The following is a 23,793-nucleotide window of genomic DNA, read 5'->3' as shown; positions in this document are numbered from 1 at the left end:
TTTACCCAAATTAGCTTTGATAAGTCGGGAATAGCTGTTTTGGATCCAGGTACCCAGGCCATCAAGGACAAAATGTAAGGAGTTACAACATCATACAATAATCATAACCTTAGGAGAACGAAAACCAAAAAAAAAAAAAAAGAAATCACATGAAAAGTGATTTTAGAACTTTATTACTTTCAGCATCACAATTCAGATCTGTAGCCAAATGGATACAAACAACACTTTCCCATTGGTTAATAACCAGCTTGATGATCATACACAAAGTGAGGTCATTGCATCAATAAAGGCATTTTCAAGGAATTAACACTCGTCACAGAAATATACTCAAAATGTACAGCATTTACCAAAATTCTCATTGGACGTTATTGCCAAACCTTCCATATTGAGATCTGTGCCGATTCATGCAGGATTGACAACCAGAGAAAACGGCAATTACAAAGTACACGGCCGCTCCAATAAAGCAATTCACGGCCACCTTCTCGTACGTCTCGTGTATATTCGTTAAGTTGGATTCACTGAAAAACACCAGCACAAGATTATCAACAACATCTCAGAGCAAAGTACACCTCACACAGGCAGTCAGGTGACATCACAAAATTCACTTTCAAAACAAAGGTGATTCACAGGATAGCTCAGAGGTACGTGCCCTGAAAGTGCCTAACCTCAATAGAACCGTCCTGGTGCTTTACAGGAAGCGTGTTGCATCAATGAGTGTGCAGTCCTTCGGAAAGACATTAAGCTGGGTGTCCTGTCTGCTAGAATTCGCTGATCGACGTTAACGAGCCCATTGTCACTTAAACAGGGCAGGCCACTGTGGTCAGTAGTTAGGCCAAATTCCAAATTCCTGCCATCATTGACAGCATCTGCAACAGAGTGACCGACCTGTCCAGGATTGGTTCACAACGATGAAAACAGCTCGGGAGAACCGAAGTTCTGGAATTGGTACGTCGTCATGGACAAGTATCTGCAATTGATGCCGGGAAGCCCACAACATTGACAAAACTAACTGCAACAAGTTGCATGAATGCCGCTGCTGCCCAACAGAGGCCAAAACATTGCATGACGCAGCGCCCTCTGGTGGCAACAGGCCAGACGACACATCAGCTTACCATCGACTCTGTCAAGAAATGAAATCCAGGAATGACAGCACAGAGGCAAAAATATTCCCAATGGATCTTGCTGATCTACATTCTCTGCACTACAAATAACACCTTGACTTTCTTAAAAGCTCACATTGGCGTTTGTACAGATATTACTTTTGGACAACGGCATTGGGAGATCGTATACTTCTCCAAGAATTACAAATCCACGAGAAGACCATGGACAAATCAATAAAGTCCATGGGATTTGAAGCTGAAATCCCAGCATGTGCTCAGATGGGAATGTAAACAGTCCAACCCAAATACAAGCAAACTTTCTCCAACACAAACTTTCGTTAAAACTTTTGAGTACAACAGTTCCAAAGACAAAAGTAACAGCAACAAACGTTAAGAAAGTAAATCAAAACATACACAAGCTACATTTGTCAGATATGAAGCTACAAAAATAATACATGATTAAATAAATAAAAATTGATCATTGTGGCACTCACCTGATGAAATAGTCATCCGACAATGGAACATTTTGTAAGAGGATGGCTGAATGGATGTAGAAGAAGACGCCCACCAGCACCTGAAAAATATGTAAAAACAAATAAATAAACCAAACTTCAGTTTTATTATGCAATAATTTATTTAAATTTATTTTTCACATCCTAATACATGTGATCTTAATTTTATTTTTAATCTGCTTGTCCTATCAGTTTCATCTTCCATGAAGCCATTTGTCCCCTGTCCACCTGTTGTGTCATTGCACATTGCTAATGTGTCAAGCTCTGTCATCATATCTTCTGTGAGGCTGGAAAGCTCGTCAAGGCATCACGCATCCTGGGATGGCATTTTGTTTTCGAGGGACAAAACAAGTGTTGAACGCATCGATGGATTTGAGAGTTACATTCGTGCCTCGTTTTGAAGAGAGGATCAATTACTGCGCAGCAATGTGGCTGCTGGTTTGAATCATTGCTTGAAGCATGGCCGTGCCACTGATGTGCAGTGCCTCCTCTAAGTCAGAGAAGGAATTTGCAATTTGTTCAGGTTGCTGGCGATTACTCGCCTACCTTTCACGAAAGACGCAGTGGGATCTTTAATGTTCATCAATGACCAGTGTTGGCAGAAAGAGTCATCTGGCTTGCTGTCCTTCGTGCGATATACCAACATATCCAGACTCTGCGGCATAATGGTTAGAGGGTCCGATCCGAGTCTGGGAGGTCAGCGGTTAAAACCTCTGCCGAGTCGTACCATGAACTAAAAATGGTACGTGCTGCTTCCTTGCTTGACGCTCTGGATTTAAAGGATAGAGCGTGGACAAGTAACCATTGCACAGGCTTTGATGGGCCCAATGGCCTCCTCCCGTGTTGAAATTTCTCGGAAGGGAATTCAATAGAAGTTGACAGTCTGTAGCTGGGTCGATATTCTAAATTTGTATTGTGTTCCTTGCATATTTAACATTGTTTACCTTCGAGTCAATGTGGAAAAAATTGTTTCTTATGTAAGGACTAATGCTAGAGGTGATATGTTGATTGTGAAAGGTGACGAGTATTAATATTGTTGTAATAATCTAAAGCCTGCGGAAAGATTGCGACTATTCATGGATGGTCTAGCCGAGCTGCTTCCGGATACAGAACAATATTGCGGTATCTATCAGTTTCTGGTTCCTTCTAGATTGAGAAACATCTCAAATTTACGAAATATACTTTTGAGCAGTCGAAACAAGTCGAAAGGAGGAGCAGGGTGGCGCGTGGGGTGAGGGAGAGAGGGGGTGGAGGTAGCGGAGAGCAGAGAAGAACCAGCCACCAGAAATGTTTTGCTGTGTACAAGTGCCGTGTCTGTGTGTTCACGTATCGCTTGTTTATCTTTATAATAAGTTCAACTTTGGACTGCACCTGCTTGCTCGTTGTACAAATCAGTCAATCAAAGAAGCAACACCAATTCTGCTCGACCATGATTGAAGAATGAAACCAATGGTTGCACAAATAGAGAGAGTGACCGTTTTTGAAGCACGCTGCATGTTCTCGTGAAAATAGAGAGAAGAGTATTTGATATGAATTTTGAAAATAACAAAATAGCCCCAATTTTTCAACATGTGGTGGACAACTAAAGAACTACATATCTGCAATCAGGAAGCGATTGCTAAGGGTAAGCCTCCCCCGGATTACCCTTGGCCTGCGATCCAATGATGGCATATTTTATTCGGACCGCCATATGACCTTGACCTTCAACATTTCGGGAAAGAGTGCCATTTAAGAAAAGGTGTGCTCAATATCATGAAAAAAAATTGGAGGAAAATTATTCAAGTTATGATCAAAAATGTGTTTGTTTGTTAATTCGGTCACAATCCGAAAAAAAAAGGATCAGTCAAGGACACTAATTATATATCAGGTGCACAACTTCGGTGCAGGTACACTATTATGATGCAAGAAGATCTTGGAAGTCTAAACGGTCTTTGAGATTCTGCATGGGCAAAATTGAGTGCCGACAAAAAAAAAAAAAAAAAAACAGACCGCGTTATTTTATTCAGGCTGACATTTGACCTTGACCTTTAACCTCGAGGAGAAGGATGTAAAGTAAGCGTAAATGCGCCTTCCTCTAGGAGTCTCGGCTATCTCAAGAGGGCAATTTCATTCTGATCATAAAAACTATAGTTATAGTGAAAAACGTTTATAATTAAGTCAGGACCTTAAAATTAGATCAAGGTCCAGAAAAAGTCAGTCACACATACTTTGTAATTCAAAATTATCGATGCAAAAAATTCATTCCGAAAGCTGCAGCCGGCTCGGTGACGCAGCTCAGAAAGTGATACAACTTGGAAATTGGGAGTGTTGAGAGTATAGGAAGAAAAAAAAAAAACGATGGCCTTTTTTTCTAAAAGGTGGTTTAATACTCCTCAGCCCCAAGCCAAGGGTTTAGTACCCAACTCTGTGGTACCAAACTTGAGAGTACCAATTGTAAAAACAAATCCGAAAACAGCATTAAGCCTTCCCATGTCATATAGTATAGATGGAGTATAGGGGGAGGCTTAAAAATCGTTTTCAGTCAAAAACCTACCTGAGAACAAAATCCTTCAAGAAGACTCAAACCAAGTTCAAGGTTAAATGCTTTAGGACGACATCCTTCGAGGAAAGCCACGATCCATAGACGATATCAAAAGAACAACTGACAAAATCCATTCAATCCAACCATCCATCAGGACCAAACTCTGCACAGAGCGTCGGTGCTGCCGAAGTAGTGTCCTGGGCTATTGGGCACAATCCTGGATGGGTCACCACTCCGACGCAGGATACTCGAATGGCTCAATCATCCCAAAAAGCTGGTACTCATTTTGCAGACCTCAGAAGGATGAACAGGCTGAGTCAACCCCACCTGGTATTAATTTAACAGCCAAGTGGGATTTGAACTCAGGACCCAAGGATCCCAAGGCCACCACCCTAACCATTAAGCCAACACCAAGTATGATCCCAGTCAATGCTAGCAAATTTTGGTTACAACATTCACTGTAAGCTGAATGTGTCGGAATAATAAACAATTTTTCCCATGGAATACCATTTTGCCTGCCGTGTAGAGGCCGACATCGGGACCATGTGCTCTAACCTCAATCAAATGGGTGACATTAAAAAAAATATATCCATTTGAAACCTTCCACAGTGATCATGGGCCAAGTGAAGCACCTGTGTACCGTCATTTTAAATAAAAAAAAAAAGTTTTTTAAATTATATGGGTACTATTTCTTTTTTTGTAGTAACACTAAATGGGATTTGAACCTGGGTTCCCCACATCACAAGTCTGGGGATTAGATGGGAATAAATAGCCTATTGTACAAAATGTGTTGAAAAGAACAATGGAAAGGTAATTATAAGAAAAGATTATTTGGCTCATCATGCAAGTGTTGTATTCCCATCATTTATTTAACGAACTGAACCCTCTGGCACACCGGGTGCTGACAGGATGGCCAGGAGGTACGCACACTCGCCTCGAGGCTGTCTAGCCTGGGTTCGAATCCCGAAGCAGCTATAAACTGTCATCCTGGTGTTTCACGGGCAGGTTGATTCATAAATGGGTGAATGGACATTAAACTGGGCGTCCGTCTACCGACATGAGTTGGTGGACTTGAAAGATCCCACGGTGTCTCCCATCCAGGATGACCCTTGGCAAGAAGCTGCTTTGGTAGCACTGACTCTTCACACGTGATGCATGTAGGAGTATGCTACTACCTCCCTGTGGGGTTTTTGGTCATATCTAAAATAGTAATGCGTGCCCATACGTGCGTGGCCGTACGTGGAAAAAAAAACAACTTTCAAACAACCACACAGGCCGTTCCTTCGCTCTCGTAAACGACGACTGGATTGTGGCATTGTGTTTATCTATAAACGCGCATAGGAAATCGAGAATTTATTAGAATACAGTAAGTAATCACTATCCGGAAGTAGTGCGTGCCCGTACGGAATGTTCACATGCATTCCACGAATTATCGCTTGCATTGAAGTAACAACTGCTGTGATACTAAGGCCAAGGTCACATTTGCCACGGCGGCCGTGGGGTCTCCAAAATCTGCGGCCACTAGCAATGATACGGCGGCCGCAGTATTTCCACGGTCACACAATGTAGCAGTCACATGTGTTTTTATTTTTCGGGTAGCCGCACGGCATATTTATAAATTGTGGAGACCGAAAACGTGGGTGTGCCGTACGGTCTTTGATTTGATGTCGCACAGTGACCTTAGGGCGTCGCTGTGGCGGCCATAGAATTTTCAAGGCAGACGCAAGGTGCCCGCAAGGCGACCGCAGGGGGGCCCTAAGGCGAACGTGCGGCCAGACGGACGGTAACAAGTGGGTATATATACCAGTTCTTTTTTTTACTGATTTAAAAATATACCAGTATATATAACTGAATATACTATAACTATAATATACCGTGGTGCCCCCAGAATCCGAATGCCCCATTGTTTGAACAAATTGGAATCCGAACAATTTTTTTGAGAATTTTGCCCTAAAAACCTAATACATTTTAAAAAACCGAACACAACGAAGCGTTCATGTTTGTTCACGTGTCTCCCCCACCTGTTTGAGCCACATCTTCGCGCTTTGTTCATTCAGTTTGTCGGTGGAAGTACTCGTGAAAGCATCTCTCGTGTGTCGATCGATACTTTAGGCCTCAATCACATTTCCTCTACGGCGAGGATACGGTGGCCGTACGCCCTCTGAATTAACAGAAACGTGCGGCGGCCGCAGAGAAACTGAGGTGGCCTCAGGGAGGCCCTACGCCGTTTGGCTATATTTTACAGGCCGTAAGGTCGCCGTGGAATTATAACGTGGAGTTATAACTTTTTTCATTGCTTCGTTCGCCGTAGAAATTCGACAAGCCGAAAAAAAAATGGTAACAAAAAAAAAAGGAAAAAAATTAACCTATTTGTTACCCTCCGTCTGGCCGCACGTTCGGCTTAGGGTCCCCCTGCGGTCGCCTTACGGGCACCTTGCGTCTGCCTTCAAAATTCTATGGCCGCCGCAGGAATGCCCTAAGGTCACCGTGCGACATCAAATCAAAGACCGTACGGCACACCCACCTTTTCAGTCTCCACAATTTATAAATACGCCGTGCGGCTACCCGAAAAATAACAAGGACAAATGTGTCCAAGAGCAGCGTCCAAAACCTTAAGGTTTTGTCGGCTAAAAAAAAACAAAAAAAACAACAACTTCTGATATTTCGTCACGTGCCTTCATTTAGCCAATAGCGAAACCAGTCATAATGTATTGTTGCGGATTCGCGCCCGCCGGCGTGCGGACGGCCACGTAACTCGAATCGCGGCACGTCGCCCACCGGACAGACAATCCAGTCGTGACCCTCTCGGACCAACGCCGGGAACTAGTCACGGGTGGACCTTTCGGTCTCACCACGATCGTGCCAATCGGCCCCCGCGTGGGATAGGGTTGCTCGCCAAATTCGACCTACCTAAGTACCCACACGGAGGGTAGACCGGGCGATCGCACCTCGCCGCAGGTCGACTTCGGACATGGGCCACTTTAAGCGACCCGTTCCGTACTATCGGGATAACCGAGCGGTGTTATTCGTCGGCCTCGACGGTTCGATTAATTATCGGGCGTTTTAGCCCACGACCAACCCTTTACGTGAAGCAAGATGGAGATTCAATGAAAGAAAAGACGAAGCGAAGCGGGAAAACAGTTCAACATGAAGCTCATTTATTTCGCGATGAACGGAAAGCACACATATACAATTCCACCAAAAGCACATGTAAAAGAAGAAGACAATGCAATATTACACAAAAAGCAAATGCAACAATGCAGATCTATCCGACTACCGAGCACCCGGCTTCACTTATACAATTTTACTTCACAGAGAGCACCGACAACACATGTACCCAAAACAAAAGAAAAAGAACCACCCTCAAGGATGAGGCGGGCCTGGGGCCGAGACCGGGTCGGGCCTACCGTCTGATGATGAGACGCAGAGCGGCGGTGGCGCCTCAACTCCGCGGGCCTCGCGGACAGTGTCTGGTAGGGGGTGGGAAAGGGGCCCCCTTTGTCGCACTATCTCAGCGCGGGGGGAAACAGGAGGGGGTTGCTGATGCTCGGGGGAAGGAGGATATCACCCTGTCTCAGGTCCCGCGGCGAGCGTCTCCTCCTCGACCTCGGTCGCGTTGCTGGCCTCTCCCTCTGCAGCTCCCGGCACCGACGCGAGCACCCCCTCGTCCGCCTTCGCCGTCGTCACCTCTCCACAGCTCCGTCTACTCGCCCTCTCCGTCTCCTCTCTTGGCTCGTCCCAACTCTTCACTCTTGACTTCTCCCACTTCTTTCCAGCTCCACCGACGACTCTCTTGAACTCCGCACAACTCCTTTTACTGACGAACGCAGCCGTTTATATAAGCCCCGTGGCTTCGCTCTTTCACCCTTGACCCTTTGCCTCCGACCCTTCACCTCTAACTGGCTCCCCATTGGACCGAGGAAAAGTGGGCGTGAATGCTTTTTGATCCATGAATTTGCATATAGCGACCGCCCTCCAACACCCTGGAGGCGGGGCCAAATCGCCCCTCGCTCACCGATTGGACAGAACAAAAGTGGGCGTGAGTCGTTTTTGATCCGTTTTCTGCGGAAAGTCCGTGATGTTTTTGAATACGCTGCTCGGTGCGCGCCCTACACGAGTCCAGTATCGGTGCCCACGAGTGGCGCGAGATGGTGTGGATGTGATGGTGGCGAGTTGTGACGGTAAAGGTCGTGACGGTTGTGGTGAAGTGGCGTTGTGGTTGGTGGTTGTTGTTGTGAAGCGGCGTTGTGGTTGGTGGTTGTTGTTGTGAAGCGGCGTTGTGGTTGGTGGTTGTTGTGTGATGGCTGTTGAGACGTGGTTGGTGGTGGTAATAATGGCGGCTGGTCCAAAATAAAGATAGTAAAAGAAAAACGGCTATCCTGAAGAGTCGCAGCCCGAGTGAATGACATTTATTCCCTCTAGACAACGGGTTTGGGCCTAACTACACATATACTTACCGAGATATCTCACCTAAGGGACCTGAATGGTGGTTTGTGAATTTCGTCAACCACAACAGTATTTACGCATTTACGAAATATATAATGTATTTACGAAATTACAATACGATAAATGGAATAATCTTTAAATAGTAACGCCAACTTTTCGAAACTTTAAAGCAAATGTCCGAATATATTTAAAAGTTCATGATAGACGCTCTCAAAAGGCACCGTCTATGTGAGGATGTGTACATGTGCTCAGTATTTAAGGCGATCCGGATCTTGTGTACACAAGAGCCGAGTCCGAGAGATTAAAGATTTGTCTTCACAAGAAGAAGAAGAAGAAGAAGAAGAAGAAGAAGAAGAAGAAGAAGAAGAACGCCGAGCTCTCAATGAGCAGCATTCGTTACGCGAGACGCTGCTAAAAACATAATTATGTGACTGCTCCATTGTGTGACCGTGGAAATACTGCGGCCGCTTTATAATTGCTAGTGCTCGTACATTTTGTAGACCCTCCGGCCGCCGAGCCAAATGTGACAGACCTTTCCTAGTGTTTTCACCTTCATTTGTGATGTTTTTTTTTTTTTAATCATCTTGTGTTTTAATTAATAACAAAAAAAGCATTCCGATCACGTGGTGTGACGGACTGTCGGGCAAGGATTGAATTTCACAGCAAAACCAGTTGTAATTTGGAATATCCATGATTACGTAAGGCCGATGCGTTTGATAAAAGTGATTGTGGTTCTGCGGGCATCATGTTTGATGGGCTGCCCTGGGGGCAGCGCTCTCGCAGAGTGCACGAGCGATCGGAACCCAGGACGGAGCACGACCCTGTGTGAACCTTTGGATGTGGTGATTGTACCAGTTTACATACAATACACCGCCCCCGAAGGTCATTTACTCATCTTATTTTATCTTAAACATGGGTAATTTCAGTTCAAAGTGTCTTGAAAGTGGGTTTTCTTTGGGTCCACGAACGGATTAATTCACTCCATTATTTCTTATTGGGAAAATATTTTTGGAATCCGAACTTTTGCAATCCGAACAGCCTCCTGGAACAAATTAAATTGGGATTCTGGGGGCACCACGGTATAGGCAAACACCTCTACTCTGATCTCTCGCAGTAGCGCACGGTCGACGCAGACTGCCACAGAGGCCGTACGTAGGTGCACGGCGGCCGTAGGGGAACCGTGCGTCGACCCTGCGTTGCCCGCAGGTAGTCACACAGACGGCAAGGCCACCGTGGAAGTAGTGCGGCCGCCGTAATTTTTTGGGGGTTGGGAAAATTCATTTTTCATTGAGAAGAGCTTATGGCAGCCGCACGAATAACGCAAGCCCACCGTACGCACTACGTACGGTCGACGTGGAACACATCTACGTCATAGCTTGGCTTGTCGAATTGCTACGGCGAACGTAGAAATGTAAAAAAGTTATAACTCCGCACTATAATTCCACGGCGACCCTAAGGCCTGTAAAATATCGCCAAACGGCGTAGGGCCTCCCTGAGGCCACCTCAGTTTCTCTGCGGCCGCTGCACGTTTCTGTCAATTCAGAGGGCGTACGGTCGCCGTATAGCAAATGTGACCTAGGCCTTACACACACAGAGTTAATTAAAATCCAAATTAAAATCAAGTTTACCTCCCTGTCTTTGCTAGCCATGACATTCGCTGCCATTGACCATTGCCAGTCCTACGCCATGGTAACTAAGGCGCCCTTTCCCCATCGGCCACGCCTACGCAGCAACGTGTCCTTTCATTGGTTTGGTAAATAAATCGCCGCAGCAACGTGTCCTGTCATTGGTTTGGTAAATAAATGGCCATAACTTGGGAAACACTTGGGAAACAGCTGAAACGGATGAAGAAGAACGATGTCAAACCTTGAAAAGGCGCATACTCAGGTCCCCAGCATCAATTGTGACGTCATATCAAACGGAGAAGAATTGTGACGTCATAGCACAGTGTCCTGCCGTTGGTTTCGTAAATAAATGGCCATAACTTGACAACCCCTTGTCCAATTAATATCAAACCTTGAAAAGGCACATACTCAGGTCCCCAGCAATATACCCGGCAAGTTTCAATTAGATCGGACCAGTGGTTGTCGAGAAACAGCGGTCACAGACAGACAGACAGACAGACAGAGACACACACACACACACACACACACACACACACACACACACACACACACACACACACACACATTGCTGGAATTATAGAAAGATAAATCATGGTGGTTGTTACGGAAGAGCGTGGTATTGGGAGTTACGGTAATATTAATGAATGCATGATGATCCGGAATTGACAAGGCAGAACTGAGTGACGTCGGAGAGCCGTGGAGGCAGCAGAACTGAGTGACGTCAGAGAGCCGTGGAGGCAGCAGAACTGAGTGACGTCAGAGAGCTGTGGAGGCAGCAGAACTGAGTGACGTCAGAGAGCTGTGGAGGCAGCAGAACTGAGTGACGTCAGAGAGCTGTGGAGGCAGCAGAACTGAGTGACGTCAGAGAGCAGTGGAGGCAGCAGAACTGAGTGACGTCGGAGAGCCGTGGAGGCAGCAGAACTGAGTGACGTCAGAGAGCTGTGGAGGCAGCAGAACTGAGTGACGTCAGAGAGCTGTGGAGGTAGCAAAACTGAGCGACGTCAGAGAGCTGTGGAGGTAGCAGAACTGAGTGACGTCAGAGAGCTGTGGAGGTAGCAGAACTGAGTGATGTCAGAGAGCTGTGGAGGCAGCAGAACTGAGTGACGTCGGAGAGCCGTGGAGGCAGCAGAACTGAGTGACGTCAGAGAGCCGTGGAGGCAGCAGAACTGAGTGACGTCAGAGAGCCGTGGAGGCAGCAGAACTGAGTGACGTCGGAGAGCCGTGGAGGCAGCAGAACTGAGTGACGTCAGAGAGCTGTGGAGGTAGCAAAACTGAGTGACGTCAGAGAGCTGTGGAGGCAGCAGAACTGAGTGACGTCAGAGAGCTGTGGAGGCAGCAGAACTGAGTGACGTCAGAGAGCTGTGGAGGTAGCAGAACTGAGTGACGTCAGAGAGCTGTGGAGGCAGCAGAACTGAGTGACGTCAGAGAGCTGTGGAGGTAGCAAAACTGAGCGACGTCAGAGAGCTGTGGAGGTAGCAGAACTGAGTGACGTCAGAGAGCCGTGGAGGCAGCAGAACTGAGTGACGTCGGAGAGCCGTGGAGGCAGCAGAACTGAGTGACGTCGGAGAGCCGTGGAGGCAGCAGAACTGAGTGACGTCGGAGAGCCGTGGAGGCAGCAGAACTGAGTGACGTCGGAGAGCCGTGGAGGCAGCAGAACTGAGTGACGTCAGAGAGCTGTGGAGGTAGCAAAACTGAGTGACGTCAGAGAGCTGTGGAGGTAGCAGAACTGAGTGACGTCAGAGAGCTGTGGAGGTAGCAGAACTGAGTGACGTCAGAGAGCTGTGGAGGTAGCAGAACTGAGTGACGTCAGAGAGCTGTGGAGGCAGCAAAACTGAGTGACGTCAGAGAGCTGTGTCGTCAGGGCAACAGGAGATGCCATTAAAAACGGTTGCGCTGAAGCAGCCACGTGTGGGCTCACTTTTTCACACAACAGAGAGCGATATTCCCGTTGAAATAAATCGGAACAGGAAAGAAACAGCAAAATAAAATTCCGTGCGAGACCAGATGTTGTGGAATTGCGCAGGTTAATTATTATCGGGAGGATAGCAAAAATCACGATGCTGACGAACACGTCGTCGGAACACAGGACAAATTAACGAGCCATTACAGAACTTCGTTTGATTTGGCCCTTTGTTTAATATCTCGTCATGTTATATGGTCCTCCAGGAGAGAGTGTTAAAAAACAACAACAACAACAACTGACTCCTCCGCCTCCCTAAACAACCACAACCCTCACGTGATCAAGGCCACTTCCGCGTTGTACGCGGTTTGTCAACATTTTTGAAATCAAAGTCCGAAGCGCTTTTCGACTCACTCAATAAATAAATAAATAAATAAACAAATAAATAAACAAATATTTTGACCAGGTTTAACAAAACAAAAACGGATGAACGTTTAAACGCGAATACCACACGTTGAAATGTCGAACGAACCAATAACGTGTGTAACACACAGTTAGGTTATGAGTAGCTCGACACGCACCAACACCGGGTGCTTAAAGCGACATGGTGAGGTGAGGTGAGGTGAGGTGAGGTATTCTTACCAACATGATGACGCCCCAAATGCCCAAAACGATTCCGCACATCGACAGCTTCGGACCGCACAGCACGGACGAGGCCATGGCAGCGAGCGGCGACACACGGACAGGAACTCGAGTTCCAAAGTTCGTGGTGACTCTCAGGGCGGGTTCAACACGTCGCGCGCTGCTCTCTCGCCCCCTGTGGGTTCGTTCAGGTGGACGACGCGTCCCAAATATGGGGTTCGGAAGTCAAATGTACCAGGTGGAAGTTGAATTTGACGAGCATAACCCGCGCTCTGCCCGACATGTTGGGGTGGGTGTGTTTGAGAAAGGAACTGATGCAGAGTATCAGGAGTAATTTTACTTTAATGCAGTAAGTGGAATACGATTTCATTGTTTCAGAACCATTTTATTTACTTTTTTGAACCATGCACCTCGTATGGTCTTTGAGGTAATGTAAGCCGAATATCACGTGACTCGAGCGCGACACGAAACCACAAACTCGGAAATGATATACAAGATGACTCGTCTCCTCGTGTCTACGTGAATAAACGCTTCGATATCTGAGGTTTGCAGGTCTGTGCTTTAATATACTGTTAGGGTCATCGGTGGATAGGTCTTCAACACTGCACGAGGGGTGTGTGGAGGAGAGGGGGGTGGGGGGAGGGAGGGATGAACGCACCTCGAGGTCAGCATGCCAACCCAGAGAGGAGAGGTGGATGAACACACCTCGAGGTCATCATATCAACCCAGAGAGGAGAGGGATGAACACACCTCAAGGCCATCGTGCCAGCCTAGAGAGGGAGGGTGGGGGTGAACACACACCTCGAGGTCATCATATCAACCCAGAGAGGAGAGGGATGAACACACCTCGAGGTCAGCATGCCAACACAGAGAGGAGAGGGCGATTAACACACCTCGAGGTCATCATATCAACCCAGAGAGGAGAGGGATGAACACACCTCAAGGCCATCGTGCCAGCCTAGAGAGGGAGGGTGGGGGTGAACACACACCTCAAGACCATCACTTCATTTCTGATTTCGCCCCACCTGCCCTCTCAACTTTTTTTTTCCTTCATGAGCCTGAGCTGGGGTGTGTGTGCCATGAACAATAAGCTTGCTATCGCTTGTCAAGCCAGCCGTTCCTTGTCAACCGTTTTGTTGGAATGTTCACTTGAGTGCTTAAGCCATTTGGCGAGTGCTCTGCAAGCTGATTGCTGATGGAACACATCTCAGGTACGACCTGCTCAGCTCATAACTCATCAACGTTTCAAAATACAGTACTGTACAGGTAACTGCTCTCCTCCACTCTTCAGTTGCCCTCTTCTCTCTCTCGGATGTGGAATTATCTCGCTACCATTATTGTGTTTTGTTCAATTGTGATATTTTCTCCCTTTTATGACGGTCAGTCATTGCCATGTCACGTGGTCTATTCCAATTCCTAATCTTATATTTTCTCAATGACACTCCCTCTCCTGACCACCCACACTCTCCCACGTTTATCCAGTTTGACAGCTTTTCCTGTGTGCTCACATGTTCATTGGTCGACTTAAACCCAGTCTGTTTAGTTCTCTTGTCTTTATGTCCCCATTATGCTACCAGAGTGCAGTACAGAGTATGTTCATTTTCATCCCTTCTCGATTTAACCATTTTCCCTTGTATGCAAACTCCCTTTGTTCCGAGCTTTGCGAAATGTCATCCATCCATCCATTGGGACCATACTCCGCACAGAGCATCGGTGCTGCAGAAGCAGTCTCCTGGGTTCTTGGGTACACTCCTGGACGGGTCGCCACTCCGACGCAGGATACTCAAATGGCTCAATCAACCCAACAAGCTGGTACTCATTTTTCCGACCTCGGAACGATGACAGGCTGAGTCAACCCCACCTGGCATTAATTCAATGGTAGAGCAGGATTTGAATTCAGCACCCGAGGATCCCAAGCCCACCACCAACAACACCAATTAAGCGAACACCAGGCTTTATCATTCAACTCTTCCAAGAGTTGAAATTTCTGAAAAAATAAAAGATGACACGTCAGTTCTGCGACCTTCACATTTCTTTTGTTCCTGGACAGAAATCACATTCATTTTGAAAACGCAGGTATCATCATTAAATTGGTGTAATGTATTTTTTGAGGAAGAAGAGGAATAACTTGCATACGTGCTTGATGGATGAGGTAAAAGCGGCAACCGAGCCGTCTCTGCCAAAGCTTCAGGAAAGCAGTGAAGGATAGGGATGTTTGGAAAAATCTGATCATGAATGTCACCAGAAGTCAGTCACGACTTGACGGAACTACAGAGTAGTCACAACGTCTTGTAAAAATTGCAGATAACTGGGGAATGCATTTTTATCCTCGCCGAAGGAGAGGGTATTGCGTTTGGGGCCGTTTGTCTGTCTGTGTCTGTCTGTCTGTTTGTTTGTTTGTCTGTTTGTCCGCACAGAACTTTCGTGTTTTTCTCCGCAACCGCTTGTTGGATTGAGACAAATTTTTCACCATTGGTGCGACTACTCACGTATAATGTTATAATGATAATTACGATGTCATCAGCCAGGTGGTGTGGCAGCCATATTGGAAAAATTGAAAAACTTTAGACCTCTATCTCTGAAACCGCAGCAAGGAAAACATTGAAACTTGGCCAACGACAAGTACTTCTCCTGGAGAATAAGTGTGGTTTTGATGACATCATAGGTGCCTTCGTTATGACGTCATCATTACATATGTAGAACACTACATCTGATCAGTATGAAAATTTTTGACGGTCATCTTGTGATAAAATGGTCCACAGAATTTTTTTTGATGATTTCATCGGTCACGTGATTTGGCAGCCATATTGTTTAAAAAAAAAAAAAAACCTTCAAAAATCTTCTCTGAAGAGGCTGAACAGATCGAGGCAAAACTCTACACATATGAGCGCCTGTCCATGAGGAACAAAAGGTTCACATATATGATGTCATAGGTCACATGGTTTGGCATCCTTATTGGATTTACCCTAAAACCGATACAAATCTTATTTTCCAGAACAGCTTGACAGATCAAGGGGAAACTTCACACAAATGTTCCCCAAGCCATGAGTGTATAAGTTTAAGGAATAATTGAAAGGTCACACGGTTTGACTGCCATATTAGATTGAAGAAAAATATTAAATAATGTTTTCTCTGGAACTGCTTAAGCAGTTGATGTGAAACTTCACCTTTATAATCTATTCATGATGGGAATACATCTTTTTTAATTTCAACTTGATTGGATGCATGGTCTAGCGACCAGAATTATTATCTTGCCAAAGCAAGATATGTTACTCGATCGGTTTGTTTGTTTTTTTGTTTATATATTTATAGATTTGTCTGTTACAATTGATTTTCAACTTTCAACTTGCTCTCTAAGTCACAGTTCTAAAGCAATGGCTCTCAAACTTGACATGTATACTCGTGAGCGCAATAGCTTTCGACGCCCAAAATTTCGAAGGTCAAGGTCAAAGGTCAAGGTCACCAGAAGGTCAAACATCAAAATCAACGAAACCCTTAGCTTTTGAGTAAATTTTATCGGATCATCTCCAAACTTGGTGGATGTATAGCATATCGATAGGCGCTCAGCTGATTCGTTTTTGGTGGCGATCGGCCTTGACCTTCATGGTTAGCGCCTAAGGTCGAAGTTGACCTTCATGAAGGTCATTTTTAAATCTTTGACTAACAATATCGAGTGGTACCTCAAATTGAAGCCCGAGAAGAGTGTTTCTCAGATATATAAAAATTTCGTCGTTATGACGTCATTTGATGACGTCATGATGAAAAAACAGATTTTTCATAAAAAAATGAAACTCTCAAATCAAGGTCTTTTGTCAAGATAACCTTTGGCCTCAGGCCAAGGTACGCTTTTCATTACTATTTTTTTTTGACATGGGTTTTTTTGTTTTTTGTTTTTAATTTTTTTGAATAAAGCTCACTTGGCTGTGCCTGTATGGGTTTGAAGGTGGAGGAGTATCAGCTGAAATGCGAATCCTATCGAGGTTCCTCCTGATGACTTCATCCTTGCTTTTTGCTTGTTTGGGTTCCTTCTGATGACTCCAATGCAGGACTGGACATATTTGGTCTTCCATTTGATCTGAATTGAATTCATTTTAATCCCATTCTGAATTCAATTGAATAATGAATAATAATCATTTTTAAAAAACGTCATCGGCCAGGGTCAGGTGTCTGATCAAAGCGGGGTTGCATCAATGTGGGACGTCTTGGTACCCGGTCATCACAGCCAGCAGTTATAAAGTGGCAGTTGTAATTATGTCTCATTAATTACATAACAAACCAGTACACAATACAAAAGAAGTCCTGGCAAGGATCTGCAATCTCTGATTGCTCTTTTTCTTGTGAAGGGAAAAGGTAGTGGTGTTGGGAGTTGGGGGGGGGAGGGTGTAGGGAGATGAAGGGGCTTTCCAGATCTCTGGATTTCTCCCCACACCTCTGGATATGTCTCTGAAGTGCCTCACCGTTGGTGAGGAGTACCTGGGCCCTGAAGTTGCCACCCACAGAACTCTTGAGATCCTGATGGAACAGAAAGATCAATGACCAGGGGACAAGAAAGGTGAAGGAATTAGGCTTTTGGCCAAGATTCCAGCATACGATGGCCAATACTGTTTGAAAAACAATGAGATCGATGAAGTCTGTAATCGAAAAAAAACAAGTGGGGGATTTATAGCATATCTCAGAGGTCCCATACTTGCCTTTGATCTGTCTAATTACGTGCACCACAAAGGTGGGCAGAGGTTATGTTTTGACCCCCGTTTATCTGTCTGACTGTGAGCAGGATATCTTAAAATGTTATGGATGGATTCGGTTGAAACTTGGGGGCCAGAGAGGAGAGAGAGGGATGAACACATCTCTCTCCTATCGGGTGTCTGACAAGGACGAATCGATTCGATTTTGGTCAAGATCCGAGTCCGGATCCAGATACAAGAGGTTTTAAAAAACTTTTTTGAGTGATTCTTCACCGTTGAAAGATGTCGCATATTATTTCAAAAAGTTGTGGGCGGATTATGATAAAACTAGTTGGATGAGTTGGTTATCTGATGAGAACAAGCCAATTATATGTTGAAGGTTCGGATCCCGATTCAGCCAATCAGTGGGAGACAAAACGTAAACTATTCAGCCTGGTGGATGTATGCATTCCACTGAGTGTTATTCTTGTATTGCATTTGTTTCTGACCCGGCTATCAATTGATATCGCCCTGCCTGACAAATTGTACAGCTGGGTCGAGTCACCATCTAATTAATTAACTGTCATTGTGGTGTTTTGCAAGCAAGTTGGCTGCATCAATTAGCACACTGTTAAGTGAGGACCATCTACAAGCATTTGCTAGTGGAAGTTAAAAATGCCACAATATGTTTCATAAGAGTAGACCATTGTGTGGACAATGTCCAAATTCCAACACCACGAACTGTTGGGCTCATGCCACTCATCGTAACCCCCGAGACACCCAGTGTGTAAAAGCATGAGCAACTACCAGGCTACAGTGTTGCGGCATGCAATATAACGACCATGCTGTCATTCTTCAATTGATTTAATATAATGAGGCTGACTGGGTCAGAACAGTCACACACACACACACACACACACACACACACACACACACACACACACACACACACACACACACACACACACACACACACACACGTTCTGTAAGGTAGAAACAAAGCACGAGTCACCTCCTATTGGGATGTAAAAAACTCATGTCAGAACAGCTGTACACACAAAGGCACAACAAGGTGTGTTGAGTAATCCACTGGCACATCTGCAAAAGTCTTGATATCCCAGTTCCACAAAACTCATGGAAACATGAACCAATCACTGAAAACAAGGAGGTAACGCTCATGTACGACCTGATGATCCCATCAAGTGTGAACACAGAAAACAAAGCAATGCGACCAGATATCAGATTTGGGTATAAAAAGGAAAATAAGGCATTGCTAATTGAGGTTTCAGTTACCAGCGATTTTACCATAAACGATGTAGAAATCACGAAAATGACCAAATACCAAGATCTCAAAAATGAAGTGAAAAGATCGTGGAAGCTGATGAGCGTCAAATTGTTCCAGTGAAGACAGTGATACAATGGACAACAAAGATTTTGCGACTGGGGTGGAAACATGTGTTCTCGCTAAATCAAGAATGCAGATTCTGAATCTGAAGTCAGAGTTTTCTCAGCACGTCAGGCTTTTGAGTTTTACATATGGTCCAATTACAGTAGCTTACCCTGGTGGGTGATTTTGAGTGATCATAAATTATTACTTTTTTTGTATTTTTGGTTTCAATTATAGCAATACAACTGTTGTAGAATACTATTTCTCATTAAAAAAAAAGCTTAAGAAGGCACTTTAAATTATTAAAAATGGATGAAAACTTTCCGAGCTCTGAATTTTTAAGTAAAATTTTCCACACATCATTACAATTTAACCCTAACCCTTATGAAAAACTTTGTGAAGGCATTGGATCATGACGGTAATGGCTTCCAATATCTCAGAGAGAAAATTGGCGCAGAGAAAACTGATGCTAAACTCAAAGCAGGGATTTTCGTTGGGCCCCAGATCCAAGAACTGATGTGTGATCCCGAGTTCAAAAATAAACTGAACCCACTTGAGTTTGGAGCATGGGAAGCATTTGTGTTGGTTGTGCAGAACTTTCTTGGGAACCATAGAGCTGAACAGTATGTGGAATTAGTGGACAACATGCGAAAGGCTGAATAGCGAATGGGCTAGAGGATGTCTCTTAAAATGCACTCCTTGCATTCTCATTTTGACTTCTTTTCACCTAATCTGGGTGAAATAAGCGATGAGCATGGTGAAAGGTTCCACCAAGACATTTCGGTCATGGAAACTGGGTATCAAGGCTGGTTCAACCCAAACATGATGGATGATTACTGCTGTTTCCTACAAGGGGAGAACAATTTCACACACAAGCGCAAGAACAAGTGTCTCACACTTCTGAACAGTGCCTATGCTGATTATATTGAAAGGAAGAGTGTAAACTTGACATGTTGTTTCTGAATCACTCACAATGGGGCAGATTTCCCAATCAAGTTTACACCCTTCCTCAAATGACCATTTTTGGCTGCTCTAAGAGCACGCTTATTGGCTGCTCGCTCTCGAGCACCCTTATTCTGGACATTTCCATTTGTCTGTCTATCCGCGAAACTTTGGTCAAGCCTAGGGGCTAAACCACTCAACCGATTCCAGTGAAATTTGGTAGATAGGACCAATATTTCTGGGAATCGTGTGCTTTCGAATATGGGACCCCGGGCCCTAGCAACAGCATAGCAACGGCCCTTTAAAGTGGTCAAAAAATCTAAAAAAATCAAAAATAAATAAATTGAAAAATCGAAGCTAAGAGTTCTGTGCGCAATCTATCTAGCTCCCTTCATGCCAATTTGCAGCCATAACAAAATATATTTGTAGGAGGAGATAAGTTTTGGGCGAGTACATGTCGAACATTTCAGAAACGGTTAATTGCGAATATCTCTAAGAGAAAGAGTCTGATTTTGATGAAACTTGGGTGAAATGTGTACAATGTGGCGAGCATGTACACAAAAATGAATGGTTGCTATGCACACCTCCGTTGCTTAGCAACAGCTAAAATACTTTGTCGTACATCGTACACTTATTGTGGACTGTACAAAAAAAATCAATACCTCCGAAACTGGACCTCCGAGGGGCCTGTTTTTTTGTGCCCAAGGAGAATGTCTTACAGCATCATATAAAAAAAATAAGTTGATGCTTTCTGCACTCAATTGAACCTCATTCCTTCCCATCATGGACCGACATGTGGCGCTGCTCAGCTGGATCATGGACCGATTCCTGAACAATGTACAAATTACGAAAATCTCTGATACTTGCATACTCTAACTTTCGCTAATTTGTACTTTGATCATCGTGCCGTGGCCATTCGATTGTCAAAGAATGAAATTTATTGATAGCATGTACATGAATATCGGCTCGTCGCGTCGGCCAGCTTTCCATCTTGAGCGAGCAGCCATGTCGCCTACCGGCTTGTCTAATGTTTTATCAACTTCTTTTTCTGCAACTTGTTTCTGTTCTTAGTTTGTATACTACACATAAACAGAGATCAATCATTGTTATCTAAATTTGACGTGAAAGTAATTACTAACCCCTGATATTAGATGTACAATGTGGCGATCTGCAATTATAAAGTATCTAATATGGCATGCTGGGTATCATGAATACATACACATATTTTGAAAACAACGTGCTGGCTAAATTCTGACTATAGATTTGAAATCAGTGGCCCAGATTTAGCCAAGAACACCTGCATTTCCCTTAGTAGCAGACAAAAAGTTTTTTTTTTGTTACCCAGTGAATTGGACCAATGGGAATGATGAAGAAGAACCTCAAGGATATATTAAAAACCATCCGTGGTAAGATTACTACAAAACAAACTGCAGTTGGAAGGTGATCTTGAAAAGATCAAAACTCTGAGAACAACAAAACTTCATGACGCTCCCAAGCATGTTCCATGTGCAAATGTCCAAAAGCAGTCAATATCTATATGAAAAAACAGACCCACTCACATCTCTCACCTGTGATTAAAGGGAATAACCAATTAGCTCTTACCTAATCAATTAATCCATTATTAGCCCCGGTTGGACTTATTTTGAAAAGGGGGCTTATGGATTTGGTCTCAATTTTCGTGTTTGTGCGTGCATGCGTCCGCAACCAGATCTTGGAGATATATGGACCGATTTTACTCGTACCTGGTACAAAGCCAACACACGATGGTATACGTAAGCACCTCATTTTGTTTCACGATACGATCAAAGATGGCCGACTGGCGGCCATTTTAGTTGTAAAAAAAACACCGATGTTGAACATGTCCTCAACCATTTCTCAGACATGCATTTACCGATGTTGTTCAAACTTGGCACACAGATAATGAATGATGGCTTACATAAGCACATCATGTTTTTTTTTCAAGATCAGATCCAAGATGGCCGACTGGCAGCTATTTTGTTACTGAAATGTGTCCCCAACCATTTCTCAGACATGCATGGTCCGATTTTGTTCAAACTTGGCACAAGCACAACACATGATGGTATACACGTGCCGCTCACTTTATTTTGCGATCTGATCAAAGATGGCCAACTGGTACACTGACGGGCATTTTAGTTGAAATAAATATGGGTGAGCCCTTTAACTCCGTACAGCAAAATTACTAAAACAACGGGGGCTTTGATATGTTATGTCTTTTTTTACTTGATTGTATGTCAATTGCTTTTGGACATTTGCAAAATCTATGTTTCATTTATATTATTGCGGTTCTGTGAAGCCGGCGCTCCCCGCGAGGCAATGGCACACAACAAAGAGTGGTTCCGAGACAGTTATTTCATTAGTATTCTTTTTAGGTAGCTCTTTCCTTATGTCTCGTGGGTTTATCAGACAAAAAGCTTTGTGAGGGCTTTTGGGAAGGTCTTTATTCCCATTCTTTATCCTTTACTTATTTTACTTCGCACACAGGAGCCTTCCATTCATGCCTGCATGCCACAGACCTGAGCAACAGAGGCAGCTCAGTTGCATATGAGCGCCCTTTCACATTCAAAGCTGGTGCCATTCTTCCACGGCACATCACCTCAAACCTTCACCATAATGAAACCCCAATGCTACAGTATTTCTACAACCACCACAATGCCTTTATAAAAATCCCTGCATCAATCCCCACAACGGCACAAGCTTGCTTACCTTCATCATTAACTGCCACAAATGCCTCCATCACAAACTCACTGCACTACAACTGCTATGCTTCACCACCATTGCCATCGCTCAACCACAGTCACCACTATAGATGCCCACTGCCTTTTGGAGGTGGCGGGGGCAACGGGTGCCACATACCATTGCAGATGCTTATGCTTAGGACAGCCTGGCATGGAGCTTGAAGCGCAAGTGTGCGCTAAAATCTGTTCAACATTGTGTGGATAGCCCGAGCGCTCCATACAGCTATGGCCCCCATTGGGTGTCCAGCGCATGTTCATGGCCAGAGAGCACCACCAGATATATTCGCCCCGTGTTAATCTCAGAGATGAGTCGCACGGCAAAGCACAGAGTGAATGAGGCCATTTCCAGTGCCAAGTCCTCGCATAGGCAGGGCCAACACTAAGGAAAGCAACCGCACACCAATGGGGACACTCGGAAACTCCTATTGCTCATCTTGATCCGTCTTTAGGCTCCTCCCTTGCCAAACAACAATAAAACACCTTGCAAAAGAGAGAAACCACACAGCTTTTGGCTTGTTGGGTAGTATGGGATGAAAGACGGTACTGAGCAGGCGGATGGAGCTCATGGAATGGAGCAGGTGGAGCGGAACGCTGGGTGGGCGAGCGATCCAAGTGCCGTGCCAGGCGCATTCATTGGGGTCAAGCTGATAACACATTTAGATGTACAGATAGTCTTACACGCAAGAGCTGTCTTCTCACACGTTTTTTCTCGTTTTCCATCTTGTCTGCTGTGGACGCATAAGAGCGATCAACGAGGGTAAGTCCCGAATAAGAGCTCTTTTCAGAGTGAGCCCACCACACCCCACATCATGCCTCCTCTGACCACGCAGCATTAGACATCCTCAGTTTTTCTCCCCTCTCCACTCCCTCCCCTCCACTCCCCCCCATCTTTAGCAACTGGGAAGCTTGGGTCCATCAACTGTGTAAGGTATTGAACAGGTCACACACCTCGTACTGTTTCTCATCTTTCTTTGATCTCTAGCCTTCCTCGGGGAATGAATCTGATGATGCCTGTCATGTTAATATGCGTTAAGATTGTAGAATTTGTTCATATCAGTATAGTTCTGCCCTGTGTCGTTTGTTTTATTTTTTGTAAATATTTTCATTTCCCTTGTTGTCATTAACCTGCTTGTGTTATAGATGTACCCATCTTTTCCTCCATTGGTCAAGTATAGTCCGCCCATAGAGTTATTCGGGAAGTTTTACCCAACCAATTTGCTCTTGTTAGCCAGTGCATACTCGTCAGCTCCAATCGGCTGCATCTGATACGGTAAGTTAACTCGAGTATGCATTGAGGG

General features: G+C 44.8%; 1 protein-coding gene across 1 annotated transcript; it reads right to left on the bottom strand.

The window, feature by feature from the left end:
* Window positions 1-157: 157 nt before the first annotated feature.
* Window positions 158-13,040, bottom strand: LOC147018738 (ribonuclease kappa-like). Its single transcript, XM_085898765.1, has 3 exons — window positions 12,747-13,040; window positions 1,595-1,674; window positions 158-518 (listed from the first exon to the last, which is right to left on the bottom strand). Exons 1-3 carry the CDS (start codon window positions 12,822-12,824, stop codon window positions 356-358), a joined length of 321 nt encoding a protein of 106 aa, XP_085754891.1. The 5' UTR covers window positions 12,825-13,040; the 3' UTR covers window positions 158-355.
* Window positions 13,041-23,793: the final 10,753 nt, after the last annotated feature.

The sequence above is a fragment of the Eptatretus burgeri genome, chromosome 10 (genome assembly GCF_056783735.1).
Source record: "Eptatretus burgeri isolate ZD-2024b chromosome 10, Ebu_testis_v1, whole genome shotgun sequence".
NCBI classification, from domain to species: Eukaryota; Metazoa; Chordata; class Myxini; order Myxiniformes; family Myxinidae; genus Eptatretus; species Eptatretus burgeri.
This window is presented reverse-complemented; position numbering and strand designations above follow the sequence as displayed.

Bases quoted from the DNA above. Each gene is read 5' to 3' on its own strand.
- LOC147018738 (XM_085898765.1), bottom strand. From the start codon at position 12,824: ATGGCCTCGTCCGTGCTGTGCGGTCCGAAGCTGTCGATGTGCGGAATC. The intron at 1,675-12,746 runs GTAAGAATACCT...CATATTTTTCAG, and splicing joins TTTGGGGCGTCATCATGTTG to GTGCTGGTGGGCGTCTTCTT. The intron at 519-1,594 runs GTGAGTGCCACA...GGTGTTTTTCAG, and splicing joins TCGGATGACTATTTCATCAG to TGAATCCAACTTAACGAATA.